Source organism: Coenobita brevimanus, chromosome 97 (assembly GCF_032717465.1).
Source record: "Coenobita brevimanus isolate Jiangsu-jjx chromosome 97, ASM3271746v2, whole genome shotgun sequence".
Lineage (NCBI taxonomy): Eukaryota > Metazoa > Arthropoda > Malacostraca > Decapoda > Coenobitidae > Coenobita > Coenobita brevimanus.
In genome coordinates, this window is record NC_137050.1 from 46593342 (window position 1) to 46612978 (window position 19637).

The 19637-nt window shown below is 41.0% G+C and overlaps 1 protein-coding gene across 1 annotated transcript in view; it reads right to left on the bottom strand.

The window, feature by feature from the left end:
• Positions 1-10044: 10044 nt before the first annotated feature.
• LOC145413689 (uncharacterized) overlaps positions 10045-19637 on the bottom strand; it is a 95206-nt gene continuing 85613 nt past the window's right edge. The window contains exon 11 of the mRNA XM_080283344.1: positions 10045-10221. Coding sequence (XP_080139470.1) covers positions 10045-10221 — 177 coding nt within the window. The remainder of the gene's footprint in view (positions 10222-19637) is intronic.

A 19637-nucleotide genomic window follows, 5' to 3' on the forward strand; every position in this document is an offset into this window, starting at 1 on the left:
ATTCCGAGATTGCAAACCTTCGCCAAAGCTGAAGTGTAAGCATTGTAGGCATTATTTATCGAGCTAGATGCAAAAATGTTGAAATTGCCACTATCCCGCAATGTTAAGGAATTATGTAAAAAAATCCTGGATCCGGAAGATAATTCGGATCACCACCTAATTGTGTTGGATTGTTTTTATACCCTTCCCCTCTAAAATTAAAAGCAAAATCCATTTATTAGTTTTTGAGTAATCCTGCTAACAGGCAATAAAAAGAACAAATTAACAAGTTAGATTAATTCAGAGTAAGTTTTTAAAAAAATGCTTAAGGGTTCAGTTAATTTAATGATCTATGATAAGGCCTGGCGATGTTTGGCTGATGTAACTGTACTAGCTAAAGGTTACTACAAAATCTGTATTACTGAACTTGCAGAAGTATTTGAAATTAGACTAGTATCAATTATTTTTGTTTACCGTATTTTTTTTATTATCTCTCATCCTTTGCAAGGATAAGTGATTGTGTGTGTGTGTGTGTGTGTGTGTGTGTGTGTGTGTGTGTGTGTGTGTGTGTGTGTGTGTGTGTGTGTGTGTGTGTGTGTGTCATTCCAAATGAAACTTATCGAAAAAGTAGACCTCAGCGTTAGTTATAATTTAGGCAAGATGGGGCCAGTGAAGATCTTTATCAACAGCTATAACGAGGGGCAAGGAAAGGCGCTACGGGTTGCTGGTTAGTGAGTGAGGGTTGAAGGTGGGATGATGGATAGGTCGGAGGAATTTGCCTGGAAAACATAAATTTTGCACAAGATAGCCCTCCACCCAACCCAAGTTTTGGCTGGACTATACCATCAGGAGCCGCCCCAGCATAAAATAGTGGAGCTCCAGAGCTTTTTCTGTATTTTGGCAGAATCACAGAACTCCACTCTGAGCATACATTAGGTAGATGTAACTGATGCAGATCCTAATCTATTACATCCTTATACGTGAAGAGGTGGGGAGGGTCAGTGTGCTTCCCCTGATTCTGATCTTACACTGCTATTGAAAACATTACTAGGAGATTGTGGTGTTGGAAGATAAGCAATGTAGGCAGAGGGTCATGTAGGCAGGAAATTAAATTTTCCACTGAAGAATTCCTCTGGTCTGACCAGGTTTTATGTTGCATAGGACACTGAAGACCACGTCCGTAAGCAAGACGCGATATCCCAGGGCCACTTCTAAGGCAAGTAAAATCGTTTAGCAGTTTTACCACTGATATTGTAAAGATTTCTTTCGTCGTTAGAAGATTAGTAAAATCGCACAAACATGACTACGGTCTTACTAATATCCGAATTACTGTAATGACACTCACTATTAAAAAAAAAAAAAAACATTTTCTTCGACACAATCAAATTATTCCAGCTACAATGTTAATGAACTACTGACATTATAAAAGAATGACCAGGAATATTACAAGAAGGTAGGGATGACAACGAACTGGGAAACATAACACCCGTATGTATAAAATGAAATGTGTCTTCATAACTTCATTCTTCAGAGTGATGGTAGTGGTAGTGATAATAGTGGCTGCGATGGTATAGCTAGTGGGGACAATGGTTGTGATGATAGTAGCAATCATGAGTTAGATTGAGGATCGTGGTAGCGGTGACTATTTTAGTGATAAAACTGGAGAACTTTGGTATGTATGGCCGTATGTTTTTACTTAGGGATCGCCTGGTACCCCAGCAATACACCTATTTATCTATATTTCTATCTGTCTATCTATGTATCTACCTGTTCATCGAGAGAGAGAGAGAGAGAGAGAGAGAGAGAGAGAGAGAGAGAGAGAGAGAGAGAGAGAGAGAGAGAACTATTGGCGTTCACTCTTGAACGTACTGTACGGAATGTTTTTGACCAAGAAAAATAGTTAAATTATAACTTTAGCTTAATGATGAAGCATTCAGTTCCACTTTCCTAACGTTAATTAAGTTTGACATGTTCTGAAGAGCCATGTATATAATATTATTTTTCCATGAGTTTTCCAGATATGTGTAAAGGCCCGCTGCCGATGTATTCATTTTTGAGGCTCTGATTTTGGCATACTATTTATTTGTTTATATCAGAAAGTGGTCAGTTATGAAAATAACAAATGTTGTTCGTATGTCAGTTATACCTTTTTACATTTAGAAATTACATTGTTTTAGTTCTCACGTTCAAGCTGTTTGGCATTTCGGTCTTATGGTGTTACATCTTCAGGAAGGTATGAAAAATAACACTTGCTACTATTCCATAAATTGTCCAGTGAAATGCACAGGTCTGCTGTGTCTTAAAGATTTTAAAGACAATTCACATTTCGAGGTAAGACTAGACTACTTTACGGGCGAACCTTCCCCAACCGGGGACTTTTGATGCATGGTTGTGGAGAGTACGGACGTGTTTTTCTTGCTCTTCTCTAGCTATAGGGCCGCCTCAACGGCATTAGTTTTTGTTTTTTTCCGCCACTAGGGCGTTTTTTAAATAAAGTTAGGCTAGATAGTAATCATTTTCCTCCCCTCACTGTTAGAGATACAATAGGTGTTTGTGTCTTTTTCTGAGTTTACCTTTGCTTACTCGCCCACGGAGGTTCCCCCCCACTGATCGCTCTGGGGCGTGAACTGACACTGTCGGGCCTCCCTGGAGTGGTTTGAGAAGGCAACCTCAGACATATGTGTTCTGCCCCGGGTTATTCGTCCATTGCTTGTCTTCTCGCCTTCTTCCCTCTTCCCCCGTTAGGGGGGAGTGGTACTATGGCGGACGCCCCTACTGCCTTCCCCCCCTTCAGGGGGGGAGGCGGTCCTGACCGATACCCGACTGAACCACTGACAGACTGCTCCCAGACTGAATGGCCCCAGACACGCACCCCTCTAGACATCAATGTACATAATGCCTCCTTCGTGCTACTTCATGCTCTAGGTTCCACTCCCCTGTCCAGACTCAATCCCTTCATTGTCAAAAAGATGATTAACCACTGTGCGGGAGAGGTGGAACAAGTAAAAAAACTTGGAAATGGAGACCTCCTAGTAAAGACGTTCAACTCCTCTCAGGTTATAAGACTTGCTGAAGCTGCGCCAGTTTCACTGCTATGATGTCGAGGCCAAGATCCCAACATCCATGAATTCCTGCAAGGGTGTTATCACTTGCAGAGATCTCATGGTGATGAGTGAGGAAGAGATCATACAGGAACATGCTCAGCAAGATGTCATTGATGCCTGCTTCATAACTCGTTTCCAGGAAGGCATAAGGACGAAGACAACCACAGTAGTCTTGACTTTCGGAAAAATATCTCTACCTACTAATGTGAAAGTAGGATATGAAATTGCAAATGTCAGACTGTACATTCCCAATTCCCTTTGTTGCTCAAAATGTCAGCTCTATGGACACCACGAAAAGACTTGTCGGGCTTCCAACCTCTTGTGTGGCAAGTGCGCGGCTGTAGGTCACTCTGCTGACAACTGTACATCCGAGACTGAGTGCTGCTTTCACTGCAAGGATGCTCACTCCACTTCCTCGAGGGCTTGTCCCAAGTGGAAGGAGGAGAAAGAAGTCTGCACGGTGAAAGCGACAGAGGGCATTTCCTTCTACGATGCTAGGAAGAAGGTGAAGGAGTTGCATGCAACTCCCAAGCCTAATATCTCCTAAGCATCGGCGGTTTTGTCCCGTCCCGTGATGTGCACCGTTGAGACACAGACTGACCTTACATTCACTCCTCATGCCCCACGCCCTACCTCTCAGTCTAAGCCTCCTGTACGTTCCAACTCTCTTACAGACATCCCTGTTGCTATTTTGTACTCTCAGGCTGCCGCTGCTCCTTCGCAGTCAGTGTGGCCAAAATCGAAGTCCGACAAGTCTGAAAAGATTAATTTGACCACCCTCACTAAACAGTCACGTACTCATGACCTTCCCGTTCCTGGTCCAGTGAGGGAGAGAAAGAATAGCTCTTCCTCGGTGGAGTCTGGGAGCCTGGTTATTGACAAAAATATGGAGGTCTCCATGAACAAGCACCGGGAAAGGTCCCCTGGTAGTCGCTTGCCTCCCGGTGGGTGACAAAAAAAGACAAAGCTCACTGGCCCCCAATGTAAATCTTAAACTGCCACATTCACTGTGTTACAGTGGAATTGTAGGGTCTTAGGAATAAATTACACAATATAGCAATCTTGCTTTCCATACACAGGCCAGACGTTGTTTGTTTACAGGAGACGCGCCTGGAGGATCATCCTGATCCTCCACAGTTCCAACACTATCACTCGTATAGAAGATATGAAGGTCACGGAGTTGCCATATACACACACAAATCACACCCACATACGGAAGTGATTCTAAATTCTACTCTGGAAGCTTTCGTGTGAAGATTAAATTTAATAACACAGATCTGTCTATTTGCTCTCTGTACTGTCCTCCACATGGCCCCATTGATAGTGATGCTTTAAATTCACTAGTTGAATATCTTCCAGGGAATAAGTTAGTGTTGGGTGACTTTAATACCCATCACTATCAATGGGGTAGCTTGAGGATCGATGGTCATGGGGAGCAAGTAGCCGACCTAATACTACAGTCCAACCTCTGTCTTCTAAACGATGGTAGAGCGACTTGTGTAGATGATCGTACTGGTAACTTTTCGGCCATTGACTTATCTTTGGCCTCCCCTGGTATACATCGAGATTTCTCATGGAACCCTTATGACGACTCCTTGGGAAGTGATCATTTACCCATCTGTCTTTCTTATACACGCGACATCGTTTCGGACCCTCCACCTCCAAAATTTAACTATAAGAAAGCAGATTGGGGATGCTTCTCAAGGATCGCCAATTTAGATATATCTGGGGAGACCATAGATGTTAAGATCGAAAATGTAATTACTTCCATATTACACGCAGCTGAGGCAGCTATTCCCAAGACTTCTACAATTCATGTGAAGCATAGAGCACATTGGTGGATGCTGGATTGCTGACAAGCATTAAGGAAACGCAATAGGAGATACAGGATTTTTAATAGTCAGGCCACTGAGAAAAATTTTATTGCATACAAACAGGCATGGGCTGAGGCAAGGAGAATAATAAGAAGGGCCAAACGTGACTCCTGGCGGTCCTTTGTGTCCACGGTGACTCGTACTACACCATTAAATAAAGTCTGGTCCACTATAAGAATATTAAATAATAAAGGCCCATATTTTCCTGTTACCACCCTGCAGGTGAATAACACCATCTATGATGAGCCAGGAGTTTTTCTCATGTAAGTAGCTCAGCCAATTATGATCCGCATTTTCAACATCATATACGCACGGCTGAGCTACAGTTAATAGACTTTGCCACAGAAGATGTAGACTCCCCATACAATCAAGAGTTTACGCTAGATGAACTGCTCCTTGCCCTTAAATCCTGTAAAGACACCAGCCCTGGACCAGACACCATCACGTACGGTATGATCCAGCATCTTAATCAGGACAACCTGATTGTACAATGAGATTTGGGCGTCTCGAACGTTCCCAAACTCATGGCACTTTGCGCACGTCATACCGATACCCAAAGAGGCTGGTCGTCTTATGAATCCCACTTCATTTCGTCCTGTTGTGTTAACTTCTTGTCTATGTAAGGTCATGGATCGAATGGTAAACAATAGGCTTCTTTTTGTTTTAGAGTCGAAGAATTTGTTAAATGATCAACAATGTGGCTTCTGTAAATACAAAAGTTCACTAGATCATTTAATGAATTTGGAGCATTGTATTGCAGAGGCATTTGCCAAAAAAGAATTCATGATAGGGGTTTTTCTTGGACACCCATAAGGCATATGACATGTCTTGGCGACACGGTATACTAATGAACCTCTACGCTTATGGTTTAAGAGGAAATTTGCCTATTTTCATTTCAAATTTCTTAAGGTACAGGACTTTCTCTGTCAAATTGCCCCGTAAAGTAACATCGGATATATTTATCCAGGAAAACGGGGTGCCGCAGGGAAGTGTGCTTAGTCCTACTTTATTTAGCATTATCATCAATGATATTCTGTCATCAGCCCCATCCCAAGGAATCGTAAATACTCGCTGTATGCTGACGATTGTGCAATATGGCACTCTTCCCATAATGCACAATTTTTGGCTGGGCGGATTCAAGCAGCCCTTGACTCCGTCCACCAATGGGCCTTGCAGTGGGGATTTAAGTTTTCTGTCCCTAAGTGTGCCGCTGTAGTTTTTACGACTCGTAACGTACCTAATTTGTGCTTAACTTTGGATAATCAAGCAGTGCCTTTTCAAAATTCTGTAAAATTTTTGGGAATACATTTTGATCGTTGGTTGAACTTCAAAATTCATGTTAATAATTTGCTTGCTCGTTGTGATAAATCAGTAAATGTCCAAGTACCTAACAGTTACTACATGGGGTGCCGACAGAAAATCTTTATTAATGGTGTATAAGTCCCTTATTCGATCAAAGCTAGACTATGATGCACAAGTGTATGGCTCGGCATCCGATGCCACGCTGAAAGGATTGGATGTGTTGGCGAATAAATGTTTGCGAATGTGTCTTGGAGCCGTCCGGTGTACCTGTGTAGCTCGTATGGAAGTGGAGGCGAATGTGCCTCCCTCTATATTCGCCGTGACCACCTGGCCTGGTCCTATGGCCTCAGAACATCGAGGAAAAGTAATATCGGCAATGTGGCCTGTACCCCCCTGTGTCAATACCACCACCTTCTGTGGGGGGTGCGTCGGCCACTTGCCGTCCGCCTCCACTTACTAACTCAGGAGCTTGGTGTGGACTTCAGTGACTGTGACAAGTTGGTGTTTAAAGATATAGTGCCTTGGGAGCCACACGGCTTTACTGTTGATGTATCATGGCTCCCAGCACCAAAGGTCCAGAAACCGGAGGCAAAGGTCCACCACTTGTTTCGTAACATCATCATTCGTCATCTGGGGTCCCACCAATTGTACACTGACGGCTCCAAGATAAGCGAAAGAGTGGGTGCTAGTGTATGGTCGACTGAATGTCCCCTCAGATATCGGTTGCCGACCCATACATCTGTGTTTACCTCCGAACTTTTGCTATTGACAAAGACATAAACTATGCTCTAAATTCTCAGCATGACTCATTTGTCATATTTTCAGACTCGAAGTCAGCCCTTCAGGCAGTCGCATCTTGTACTACGGACTCAGACGAGATCCAGGGCCGCATTGTTAATAAGTTACATTCATGCAACAAGTCATTCATGCTGATCTGGGTGCCTGGTCATTGTCGCATCTACGGCAACAAGCTGTAGAGCTCGAGGAGACTTGGGACGTTCCTCGTGATCTACGATCGAGTCTCTCTCTCGTAAAAAAATCAATAAATCTTCTGTGGCAAGGTCAGTGGACCAGACTAAATATTCGAACGTGTAAGCTGTGCCTGGGCGACTGGGCCACCGCCAACCGTCCCAGTCGTCTGGAAGAAAAAGTGTTGGCGCAACTGCGGCTTAATGCCACCATGCTCACGCACATGAAACCTTATATGGAAAAGCGATTCCCACCGCACTGTGACATCTGTGATGCGGTGTTATCTATCAGTCATATCATCCTGTGCTGTCAGCGATTTATTCGTGAACGCGCTTCACTTATAAATTACTGCAGCACAGCATACGTCCCCCTCACCCTTTCCACCATCGTGGGTGATAGGGACATTGTTATGACTGATAAATTGATGACTTTCTTGACAGAGACCGGACTGATCAGAGTGATGTGACCTTTTTACTATATGGTTTGTTTTTTATCGGTTGTAATTATGTATATATTGTACTATTAATTAGGGTTAACAGTTGACATATTTGAAATAGTTCCTCCTTCCCACTGATCTACAGTATTTCTAATATTGATGTCCCCTACATTAAACCCCGTTCCTCGACTGACAGTCACCAGCTGATGAGTGTAAGTGTGCAATATAGAAAGGTATTGGGAAGTTGCAGTCGATGGTGGTCTGTTGGGCGAGGTCCTTCACTTTCTGTGCATGTTATGTAAATACCTTCTACCACCTTGTTTAAGTTGTTCTAATTAGGACCGACAGCTGACGTATATGGAAATGTTCCTGACTCGTCTTGTTCTCTTTCATATATTGATGTCCCCTATAGTAGGTTGTGCCTCGACTGACAGTCACCAGGTGATGAATGCAGGTAGGCTGCAGTCGATGGTGTTCTGTTAGTCGAGGTATTTTTACCATTAGTGTAGGTCTAGCTATTTGCCTCTGTAGGATTTAGTATAGGTTAGCGATTTGTCTGTTAGGTGATTAGTTTTAGGGTCATTAGATTAGGTATTTATGTTTATGAATAATGTAAGGTAAAAAAAAAAATAAAAAAAATAATAAAAATAAAAATACAAAAAAACAAATCAAATAAAAATTATTATATATATATATATATATATATATATATATATATGTGTGTGTGTGTGTGTGTGTGTGTGTGTGCTTGAGAGTGTGTCTGTGTATATGGATGGATGTGTGTGTGCTTATATATATATATATATATATATATATATATATATATATATATATATATATATATATATATACTGCCTTAATGGCCAGGGGCTTTGGCCCCAAAGGTCGATAGGCCAGAAAAAAAAAATCGAGGTAAATTTTGCGTTTTCTGTTTCTTTGCCATTTTATTAGCAACAGAGTACAAATTCTGAGAAAATGAGAATGACGCACTTTATTATACTTCATTTCATTTAATAGTTCCAGTGGTATGAGTAGACCGTTTGTAGTAGCCAAGAAACCTCAGATTTGTTGCAGCACTTCACCGCCACTGCATGTTTGACTGTATTCTCGCTAGAACATTACTAAATACTGGGGAAAATTCTTACTGATCACATAAGTGAAATTAGTGCCACACGCACATGTCTACCGGAGAATGGGGCCCCATCTTCATATGATTAATTTCAACCTCTTGTATCGAGGCTGTTAGTACAATTTTAGCAACTATAGTACTCCTAAACACTCCATTTCACACCTTTCCATGCAGAACTCTCCATTATCATGCCAGACAGCTAATATACATTAAAGACCAATGAACATGCCTTCATGTGTTTTTCCTGTAAGCCTTGTATTTGACGTCATTTGTACCAACTGCTTTTCTTTTTTGTTCCTTATTATTCTTGTACCCAATTATTTCTGTTCTGTTACTGCCGGACGGCATAAAACCTCTAGCACGGTTTTAGTCTTTTCCCTTTACCATCAGTTAAACTTTATGTAACTTTGCAATTGAACGTGCGTCAAAATCACTTTGCTTTTATATGCCATCACCATCAATATCTACAGGCAATGAAAACAAAGCATTCGGGAGCCGAATGCTAACTGCCCTCCAGAATATTCTGTTGGCCAAGTCCATGATGTTGGCTACATCTCGATACCCTGAAGGTTTCATGTTGATAGCCCAAACCGTTCATGAGATATAATGGTACTAAAGGAGGACGAAAAAAACTAGTTGACATTTGGCAACCATTTTAGCGATCTTGACCTTGACCCCGAGTGCCCATTTTCGAACTCGGCCAAGATTTTGGCCATATCTTGATACCCCGAAGGTTTCATGTTGATAGCTCAAGCCGTTCATGTGATAAAATGGGAACACACACGCGCACACACACGCACACACACACATACACAAAGAGAGGCGGGCAAAAACATTATTGCTCCTATTTGTAAAAGTGGGCAATAATAAGAATTTGCAACATTTTCCAACGTTATGGATCGTTCATAATACAACGCGTGCTTCTTCATGACAATATAATACTGAAAATCAATGATATTCTGTCCTTTAGAATCCCAGCTAATCTTTCCTCCACTTTTCCTCACTACTTTCAGTTCCCACGACTCTAAACATGTTTAAATACTGAAGAGCCAAGACTACAGTATATGAAACACTTGTCTCTCACCGTCACTGATGCTTAGCCATGTACTCATCCATATATTTACCCATGCAAATGCATCGATATCACCCAAAAAACTCATTAGAAGATTACATGCCTCATAAATTTTATCTTCCCCTTTGAACTAGTGGAAGAAAGGTAAGGTTTTGAACTTGTCTATTACTAAGAAAAGTTTAGGGAGTGGAAGCCACTATATAGCAATCATCACCCAGCTTCTTTAAACTCACCGTTGAGCAGTAGTCCTCGTTCTCGTCACTGCCGTCACCACAGTCGTTGTCACCGTCACAGGTATAAGTTGCCTGGATACATACGTTGTTCTCACAATGGAATTCGTAATCAGCACACTCTTTCTGTAGGTGGGGAAATCACATGTTTAGTCACGATATGTACATGGAAGATTATCGGGTATAATCAGAAAATACGGTATTGATGAGACGTAAATTCATGACAGGAAGCAAAGAAATGGAAAAGACGGTGTGGATTTAAAGGAAAGTGTAGAAGCTACAGAAAGGTCTTCTGTGTGTTCCGCGACTCTATGATTACAAACTAAAGCATTGTTGAATATTTAAAATATTTACTGGTGGCATGTCTTTTCCTATGCTTCCATATATTCACATCTTTTCGAAGCATACATGAGTTCTAACAGTATTATTGTTGACAAGCACACACACTGGTCGAACATTGACTCTGGTGACCTTTACCTAAGTATGATTGTCGTCCAATTCTCATTCTTCCCTTTGTCTAAACTCTTTCCTTGAGACTGGTCTAAATCGAATATGTTACTCCATATGACAATAATGTAACTACAAATGTCATTTATGACATTTGGTAGCAGCGAACGTATACGAACCTCGTCTACGAATCAACATTAAATTCCTACAAAATATCAAGATTGAAAACAAGAATATCTCTCTTAACCAACAACATAACCAGCTCCTGACGCTTCTCTCCATCAAGCCCCCTCCGTCTCCCAGATCATCATGCTGATGCAGAGGTCAAGAGATCACACGACGGCTTGCAAGTAGCTTAACGACAAACCAGCAAATCTACGGACATCGTCTTCGAATTAAAAGCAAATTTCCACAAAAGCAACCGAGACTCTACAAGATTAACTTCAGTTCTACAGTGAACGAACTACAACCATCTACAATCAACTACAAGTAACAACTCTACAAGTCGTCTGTATAATCTACACGCACCTACAAGTAGCGGCAGTCTTCATCCCACAACGAGTAAATCACTAGAGAAAAGGACCGAGAAAACATCGACATAGAAAAACGGAACAAACAAACGAAGAGTGAGACACGACTCATAACTCATCATACTCACTCATCTTCACTCAAGTTACTCATCGCTACTCATTCACTGACCACAGCTACCAGTGTGGGAAGCCAACGTCACCATGTGCTGAGACGACAACACGCCAATCAACCCGCGAAGGACAACGCTATCACCACGTGCAACACCACTCACACCATTTCCACCACGGTAAAAATTAGTGAGTTACATAGTTACTTCATTTATACAATACACAGTGATAGACAATAAGCTTCTGCACAAACATATAAAACGTACTGTATAGTTACAACTTAAATTCATATACCTACTTCAATTATCTTCATAATTCAATCATTAAATACTTGCACCAACAATAAATATTCTACACGGTATATATTCATTCATTTATTATAACATTTATTTACTGCCAACGAGTGTTACCATTTATACCTACATAAAATACGTGTTTCATATATACAACTATACATTAGTACATCTACAAGCGATAAAGAAAATATACCATCACAGTTACTCAGTGAGCAATTAAAAGAACTGTATTTAACATTTATTAATTAAAGCTACCTAGTGGAAACATATGAATTAAGTTACAAGGTAAACTAGAGAAAAAAAAAAAATGGCCAACACAAATGCCGTTAGCAAGAGTGAACATCTTCAACACAATCGTGAAGACAATGATTTCCACACAGTGCTGACACACATATTACCCACGATAGGTACAGGTGAACAACAAATCAGTGTGTATAGTTAATACTGTATATAGTGTATATATTTTTTATATAAAATAACAAAAATATGGGACTATATAATATCATTTTATAGTATCTGTGCAATATAAACTAAACTTTAAAAAAGTATCCCAAGGAAATTAGCCAGTAATTATGCAACCATGAACAAAATGGAAAAAGTGTACACAAGCAAAGAGAAACAAACTATAGAAAATCAATACATAAAAAAAAAAAAAAAGTAAGAAAGAAAAAAGAGAAATAAAGTAAGATCACATAACAAACAAATGAAAATAAGTGTAAGTGTTACTATATATGCCAAAATACCACATAAACTACAAACAAAAAAGCAAATTGTGTCTCCACAAACAAGTGGGATGACACATCATCACTATCATCGACCGCAGCATATGTTAGGACTGCAGTTATTACAATTATGTACCTACAAACGATATGTAACAATTATGTAACGACAAACGATTGCATTATGTTACACTAACTACAATTATGTACCTACAAACGATATGTAACAATTATGTAACGACAAACGATTGCATTATGTTACACTTTGCCAATTATGTAACAGTTGCATTAACAAGATGTAACTTTTATGTAACTTTAATTACAATTATGTACCTACAAACGATATGTAACAATTATGTAACGACAAAACAGTTGCATTAACAAGATGTAACTTTTATGTAACTTTAACTGCAATTATAAGGCCAAGACACTTATGTAATAGTTGCATTAACAAAATGTAACTACAATTATAAGGCCAACACATGTATGCATTTCACTATAATAACCCAAGTACATACCGTATTACAGTTAAATAATTTACTTTAATGCATTTATTCCAATATGTATACAACTTGTTTAAAATGTAATATTACTGAATAATCACTATTTACTATATTATATGTATACAATATTCATACAATTATGTTACTTTACAATATTATATATTTCACTTAATTAGCTTATAAGTTCATTATAATGTGTATGTAGTATGTATTAATATGTTATGACTGTTAAATGTCGATGGTACGCCATTTTCGCGCGACCGAGCAGATGTTAGGACTACATATTATAAATCATAATAGATAGATAGATAAATAGATAGATAGAGAGAGATAGAAGCAGGGAGTCAGATGATGAGAAGGTGTTGTGTCTGCGAGAATCGAGCAGTGCTAAACATGCTTACACACTCTTAACACTGAGGAAAGCTGACGACAGCAGCCAGTAAGGAGATGATGCAGTTAGCTGTCAGCAGTCCTCTCGTGAACAAAGACCTAGTCCATCCACGAGGAACACACGTGACACACCCCTGCTACACCAGAATTTAGGAAAGAGAGCTCAGACGGAGATTAGCCACCGAACAGGCGAGAGAGAAGTAGACAGGCCTCAGAGGAGACAGGTGACGGGAGAAGGGCTTGGCAATTTGAGAGAGAGAGACAGATAGCGAGACAGGGAGGTAGCTACCTGGGACTTATACTCTTTCCGTGTGAGAGACTTGTTAATATTTCCAAGACAAATAAAAATAGTCCCATACTATTCTTTACCTCTCCTGTAGCTACCCGGGACTTATACTCTTTCCGTGTGAGAGACTTGTTAATATTTCCAAGACAAATAAAAATAGTCCCATACTATTCTTTACCTCTCCTGTCACTACATGACAAATGGTGGGGAAGCTACTACAAGATATAAAAGCCGCTCGACCACAAGTCTAAAATATATATATAACTTCTCTACAAGTAACTACAAAGTCTTTATGACATGGTGACCTTTACCTAAGTATGATTGTCGTCCAATTCTCATTCTTCCCTTTGTCTAAACTCTTTCCTTGAGACTGGTCTAAATCGAATATGAACTATTTAAGTTGATTTTGCTAAGTCAACCTTTAGTCTTGTACCCTAAGCTACGAGATGCTGTTTTGAAAAATATTATTTGTTTATTTACTGGCTGACTAATCAAGTTTGCTTAACTGGGATTAAATATTTAAAACGGATGTTTACACACACACACACACACACACACACACACACACACACACACACACACACACACACACTTACACACAAACCGGTCAAGAAATATGATCCGTTTATGCTTCACGAGCTCAGGTGTAATATGGTGAAGCCGTCAGCTAGGAGGACTGGTCAGATAAGGGGAGAGAGGGATAGAAGAGGACATGTGAAATTACAGTTGATTACTGGTCGGATAAGGGAAATGGAATATAGAGCAGAACATCAAGGGTAATTGTATTTAATTACTGGCTGAATGATGGGAGGCATGGATAGACGGGAACATCAGGTGTGAGTGTATTTAAATATTGGTCGGATGCATGGAGAGAAAGATAGAACAAAACTTCAAGTGCGATTAATGGTTTTGATAAACACGCAAAAGTCTGGATATTATCTCAGGACATGTTTCACTACAAATATGTACATTGGTGGTATGTGCGATTGTTATATATGCAGTTATTGGATGTTATGTTATTTTGCTGTGAATGTACTTAGCTTTCCGTCTTTCGCCTACTGTGTCAAAAATGATAAACTAATGTGTATATATTTTATAAAATCCCCTTTTAATAGCACTTTCGAAAATACCACATGCAGAGTCGTCGATGAAAGACGTGGTACACAAAAGAGCTTAAGTTTTAATCATTCCAATTTGCTGAGGCATGAGTTACAGTGAAATTTCGTTTTTGGTCAATGTCAAATAATTTAAAATTACTGTTTAGGAAGTCACCACAGCAAAATTGTGATTCAAATAAGTGGTTGATCTATTTATAAGAATTGTTTTCTGGCTAGTATCATGTGAATTTATTAATCTGAGAGAAACCTTCACGACGAAAGATTAAACTGGGTAGAAAAAAGAAGGATCCATTACAATCTGTTCTCCAGATGTTCTGTAATGAGTGCTAGTATCCATCAACGTCTGCAGTCATCCATCATTGCCGGATCGTAACAAATAATATTGTACGTAAATCTGCATCTTTACTGACACTTTTATTTATACCCTTTATATCAGTGTGATCTGTTACAATAAATATTCTCACAACACATACACTTTTTACATATTTTTAATGCAGTAAACATCTTTTTACATTGTTTCTACTGTTAAGTAGGACCATGTGAGAAACATGCATTTCCCACATAGCTTCCATTACAAGACATGAGTTTTCTCGTTACTCTTGATATTTTGGCTGCTGTTCATCAGAATGTGAACCTACTGATCTGCCTGCGGAGGTTTCCATTCTCCTGCAGACCACTATCCTCCTGACTAAAGGAAAGATATGGAGTTGTGTGACGTTTGCTTAACTAGGGCGTGGAATTGTTACTGCATGCTGGCTTCTTTATGCAGAAAATAGTATCTGCTTAATCCCTCCGTGGCCGTCCCTCCAGAAGTTCATGGGCCCCCATGGCCTGTGCTGGGACCATTTTCTTAAATTTTGAAAATCACATTTTTTTCTATACCAAATTCAGTGGAATCGTCTGCAACACCTAGCAATGAAATTTTTATCTTCTAAACCCATCCTGTGCTCAGCAATCAATCGCGGAAAATTTCGCCAAATGACCTCCTACACGCTCGTGAAAACTAAGCCGAGGAGCAACAAAACATCACACTAAGAAACATCCATACTTTCACCCCCCAAAAAAATTCATTGTTGATGAAATGGTTTGAAATGGCTAGATATATGTACTGCGAGCAAAATCAGTACATAATGGAAGATTTTATTTAATATATATATATATATATATATATATATATATATATATATATATATATATATATATATATATATATATATATATATATATAAGAGCCACGTTTTTTGTTGGATTGTTTGACCTTCAATCACGCCCAAACCAAGAACCAGAGACCCCCAGACCCATATATATTCTGAATCAGGGAGACCCAACTTTGGTTTTAGGGGGGTCAAAATTCAGATCTGAGTCATTTGAGGTCACTGGTGGAGTGTTCACCATTTTGACCCAGACAACGCCGGGTGCCCCTGCAGCCCAATTTTTGGCATGGAGACTAGCAAAGCCTCCAGTTCGGATATAGGATGTGAAGTTGACCTCCTAGGTTATTTGAGGTCATCAGTAATACATGCTAGTATGACAGGTCCCAGGAGCCAAATTTTTGGCATGGAGACTCACATGACCTCCAGTTCGGCCATAGGTTGACTCTAAGGTCATTTGAGGCCACCAGTCAGAGGTCACTTGAGGTCACCAGTCAGAGGTCATTTGAGGCCACTGGTCAGAGGTCAATTGAGGTCACCGGTGATAGCAAACAACTGTGGAAAAATACTGTGCGTTAGTCTCCGAAAGCTGAAATAGAAAGTTCCTGGACCTCTTATAATTGCCCTTCAAAAGCATACGAGGTAAATACTGTATATATATATATATATATATATATATATATATAAAATGAGTTTTACATATATTCCATATACATGGAGTAGATGGGAAGTTGTTGAATGCTGTGAAGAGTATGTGTGATGGTGCTAAGGCTGCAGTGCGTGTAAATGGTGAACTAAGTGAATTTTTCTCTTTGAAGGTTGGGTTGAAACAGGGATGTGTCATGTCTCCACGGTTGTTCAATCTGTACATGGATGGAGTAACAAAAGAGATACAAGGTAGGGCAGTGGATGTTGGAGTGGCACTAGTGAGAGAGGGTAGTGTTTGGAAACTCCCTGTACTGTTGTTTGCAGATGATACTGTGTTGTTAAGTGAAGAAGGGGAACTGCAAGGCTTGGTGGATGAGTTTGGAAGAGTGTGTAAGAAACGGAATCTAAAGGTGAATGTAGGGAAGAGTAAAGTGATGGTCTTTGAGAGAGGTGAAGCCAGTGAATGTACAGTGAGGTTGGATGGTGAGGAGATGGAAAATGTGAGTAGTGTGATGAGCAGGGATGGAAGTTTGGAGGGTGAAGTGCTTGCAAGGGTACAACAAGGAAGAAAGGTTGCTGGTTCCTTGAAAGCAGTGATAAGAAACAGGGAAGTGAGCATGGAAGTTAAAAAGTTACTGCATGACAGTAATATGATACCAACTCTAACGTATGAAAGTGAAGCTTGGACGTTGTTGGAAAGACACAAGTCAAGGGTGAGAGCAGTGCAAATGAGTTATTTTAAAGGAGCCTGTGGAGTCACACGGAGAGAGAGGCTGACAAATGAGGATATAAAGGAGCGTTGTGGTGTGGATGTGGATGTGATAGGAAGCGTTAGGAGGAACACACTGAGGTGGTTTGGCCATGTGGAAAGGATGGAGGGTAAGAGACTGACTAGGAGAGTGTATGTGAGTGAGGTGGAGGGGGGAGAGGGAGGAGGAGGCCGAGGATGAGATGGAGGGATGGAGTTGAGAGGTATATGAGAGAGGGGGTGTGTGAGTTGAGAGCAGGGCAGTGACATTGCGGGGGACAGGGCGACGTGGAGGTGATTTGTTTGTGGCCACCCCGTACGGGATTAAGGCGTCTGACAATGGATAGATAGATTGATAGTTTTACACTATCTACTCATTTGGGAGTAGACTGTAGCACCAGTCGAGCAGGGCAGTACTCCCGAGGTGGATGGAAAGCTGATGACAGGGAGTGCTGGAGCTCCCGTTTCATCAGCCCTCAGGACTAGTTCCTGACCATTCCCCTTTGCTGAACTTTTTCAGTGTCTCAGTTACACAGAGAGTAGGCCAGCATGCTCTCCAGTACAAATTTCTCTAACTATCTACACCAAACTACATGCGCAGTACACACTACACTTCCTATTCAAAATTTTTAAAAAATGGCGTCTCTTCACCAAGCCTCGGAGTCCCCAGGGGGTGGACCATAAATGCCCCCACCATCCGCCCCTCTCCCGGTGACGAGTCGAGGTGCCTGGAACCACTGTCTGACTCTCTTCTTCTTCATTTCTGCAACATTCGCGGCCTTTCCTCTAACTTTCGCTCTGTTGAGCACCACCTCTTCTCCTCTAAACCTCACCTTCTTTTTCTAACGGAGACTCAGCTGTCTGAGGCAACTGACAGCAAACCGTTTTCTGTATCCTCCTACATTCTCTATACTCATTTCAAAGCCAAAGGTGGCTGTTGTGTATATATACGCAACAACTTATCTTGCTCTCGTGTTCCTGAACTCGATTCTTCTGAATTCTCTACACTCTGGCTTCGGCTTTCCTGTCATTCTCTGACTAAATATATCTGTGCTGTTTACATATCCTCTAATTCTACTGACTATCAAAAATTCTTCGACTATCTTACTTCTACGATGGAACACATTTTATCCATTTCTCCTTTCTCCGAAATCTCCATTCTAGGAGATTTCAATGTTCACCACCACCTTTGGCTCTCCTCTCCTTTCACGGATCCACCTGGTGAACAAGCCTACATCTTTTCTATCCTTAATGACCTAGAGCAGCTTGTACAGCACCCTACCCGTATCGCTGACCGCCTTGGAGAGAGCTCCAACATACTTGACCTCTTCCTCACAACTAATCCTTCTGCTTACTCTGTTAATCTTTTCTCTTCGTTGGGCTCCTCCGATCACAACCTTATTACCTTAACCTGTCCTATCACTCCGGTACGGCCTGTGGACCCTCCAGGGAAACGTCGTCTGTGGCATTTTGGAGCCGCGGACTGGGAGGCCCTCAGGCAGTACTTCTTTGATTTTCCCCGGAATGATTATTGCTTCTTTGGCCGGGAGCCATCGGAGTGTGCCTTGCGCATTTCGGAGGTTATTCTCTCGGGCATGGAAGCATACATTCCTTTCTCATATCCTTTGACTAACGCAAGAAAGCCTTGGTTTAATCACGCTTGTTCTAATGCTGTCCGCAACAAGGAGAGGGCCTACAAAAGGTACCGGAGCCAACCCACCCCTGAATCACATCATCTTTACGTTTCTGCCCGGAATCGTGCTAAGTCTGTTCTTCGCTCTACTAAAAATAATTTCATCCATACTAAATGCTCTCAACTCTCCAACTCGAATTCTTCCCGCTCCTTCTGGCATCTTGCCAAAAATCTTTCTAACAACTTTACCTCATCATCCTTCCCTCCTCTTTTCTACTCTGATGGTTCTGTAGCTATTTCTTCTACTGATAAAACAGATCTCTTCGCACAGACTTTCTCCTCCTATTCCACCTTAGACGATTCCGGTGCTGTTCCTCCATCACTTCCCCCCTCTGACTTCCTCATGGCTGACATTAAAATTTCTTCAGTTGATGTATTTTCTGCCATCACTGGCCTCAGTACTAACAAGGAATATGGGCCTGATGGGGTCCCTCCTGTTGTTCTCAAGAACTGTGCTTCTGTGCTTACACCCTGCCTAGGCAAACTCTTTCGCCTTTGTCTGTCAACTTGTACCTTTCCTTCTTGCTGGAAGTTTGCTCTCATTCAGCCAGTCCCAAAGAAGGGTGACCACTCCCAACCCTCCAACTATCGTCCAATTGCTTTAACGTCCTGTATTTCAAAAGTTTTCGAGTCAATTCTCAATACAAAAATTTTAAGGCATCTTTCCTATCACAACCTTCTTTCCGATCGTCAGTACGGGTTCCGTCAGGGACACTCCACTGGCGATCTTCTCACCTACCTTTCAGACTCCTGGTCATCCTCCTTTCGGGACTTTGGCGAAAGCTTTGCCATTGCACTTGACATCTCAAAGGCTTTTGATCAAGTCTGGCATAAATCTTTAATTTCCAAACTGCCCTCCTACGGTTTCTATCCTTCTATCTGTGCCTTCATCGCTAGCTTCCTTT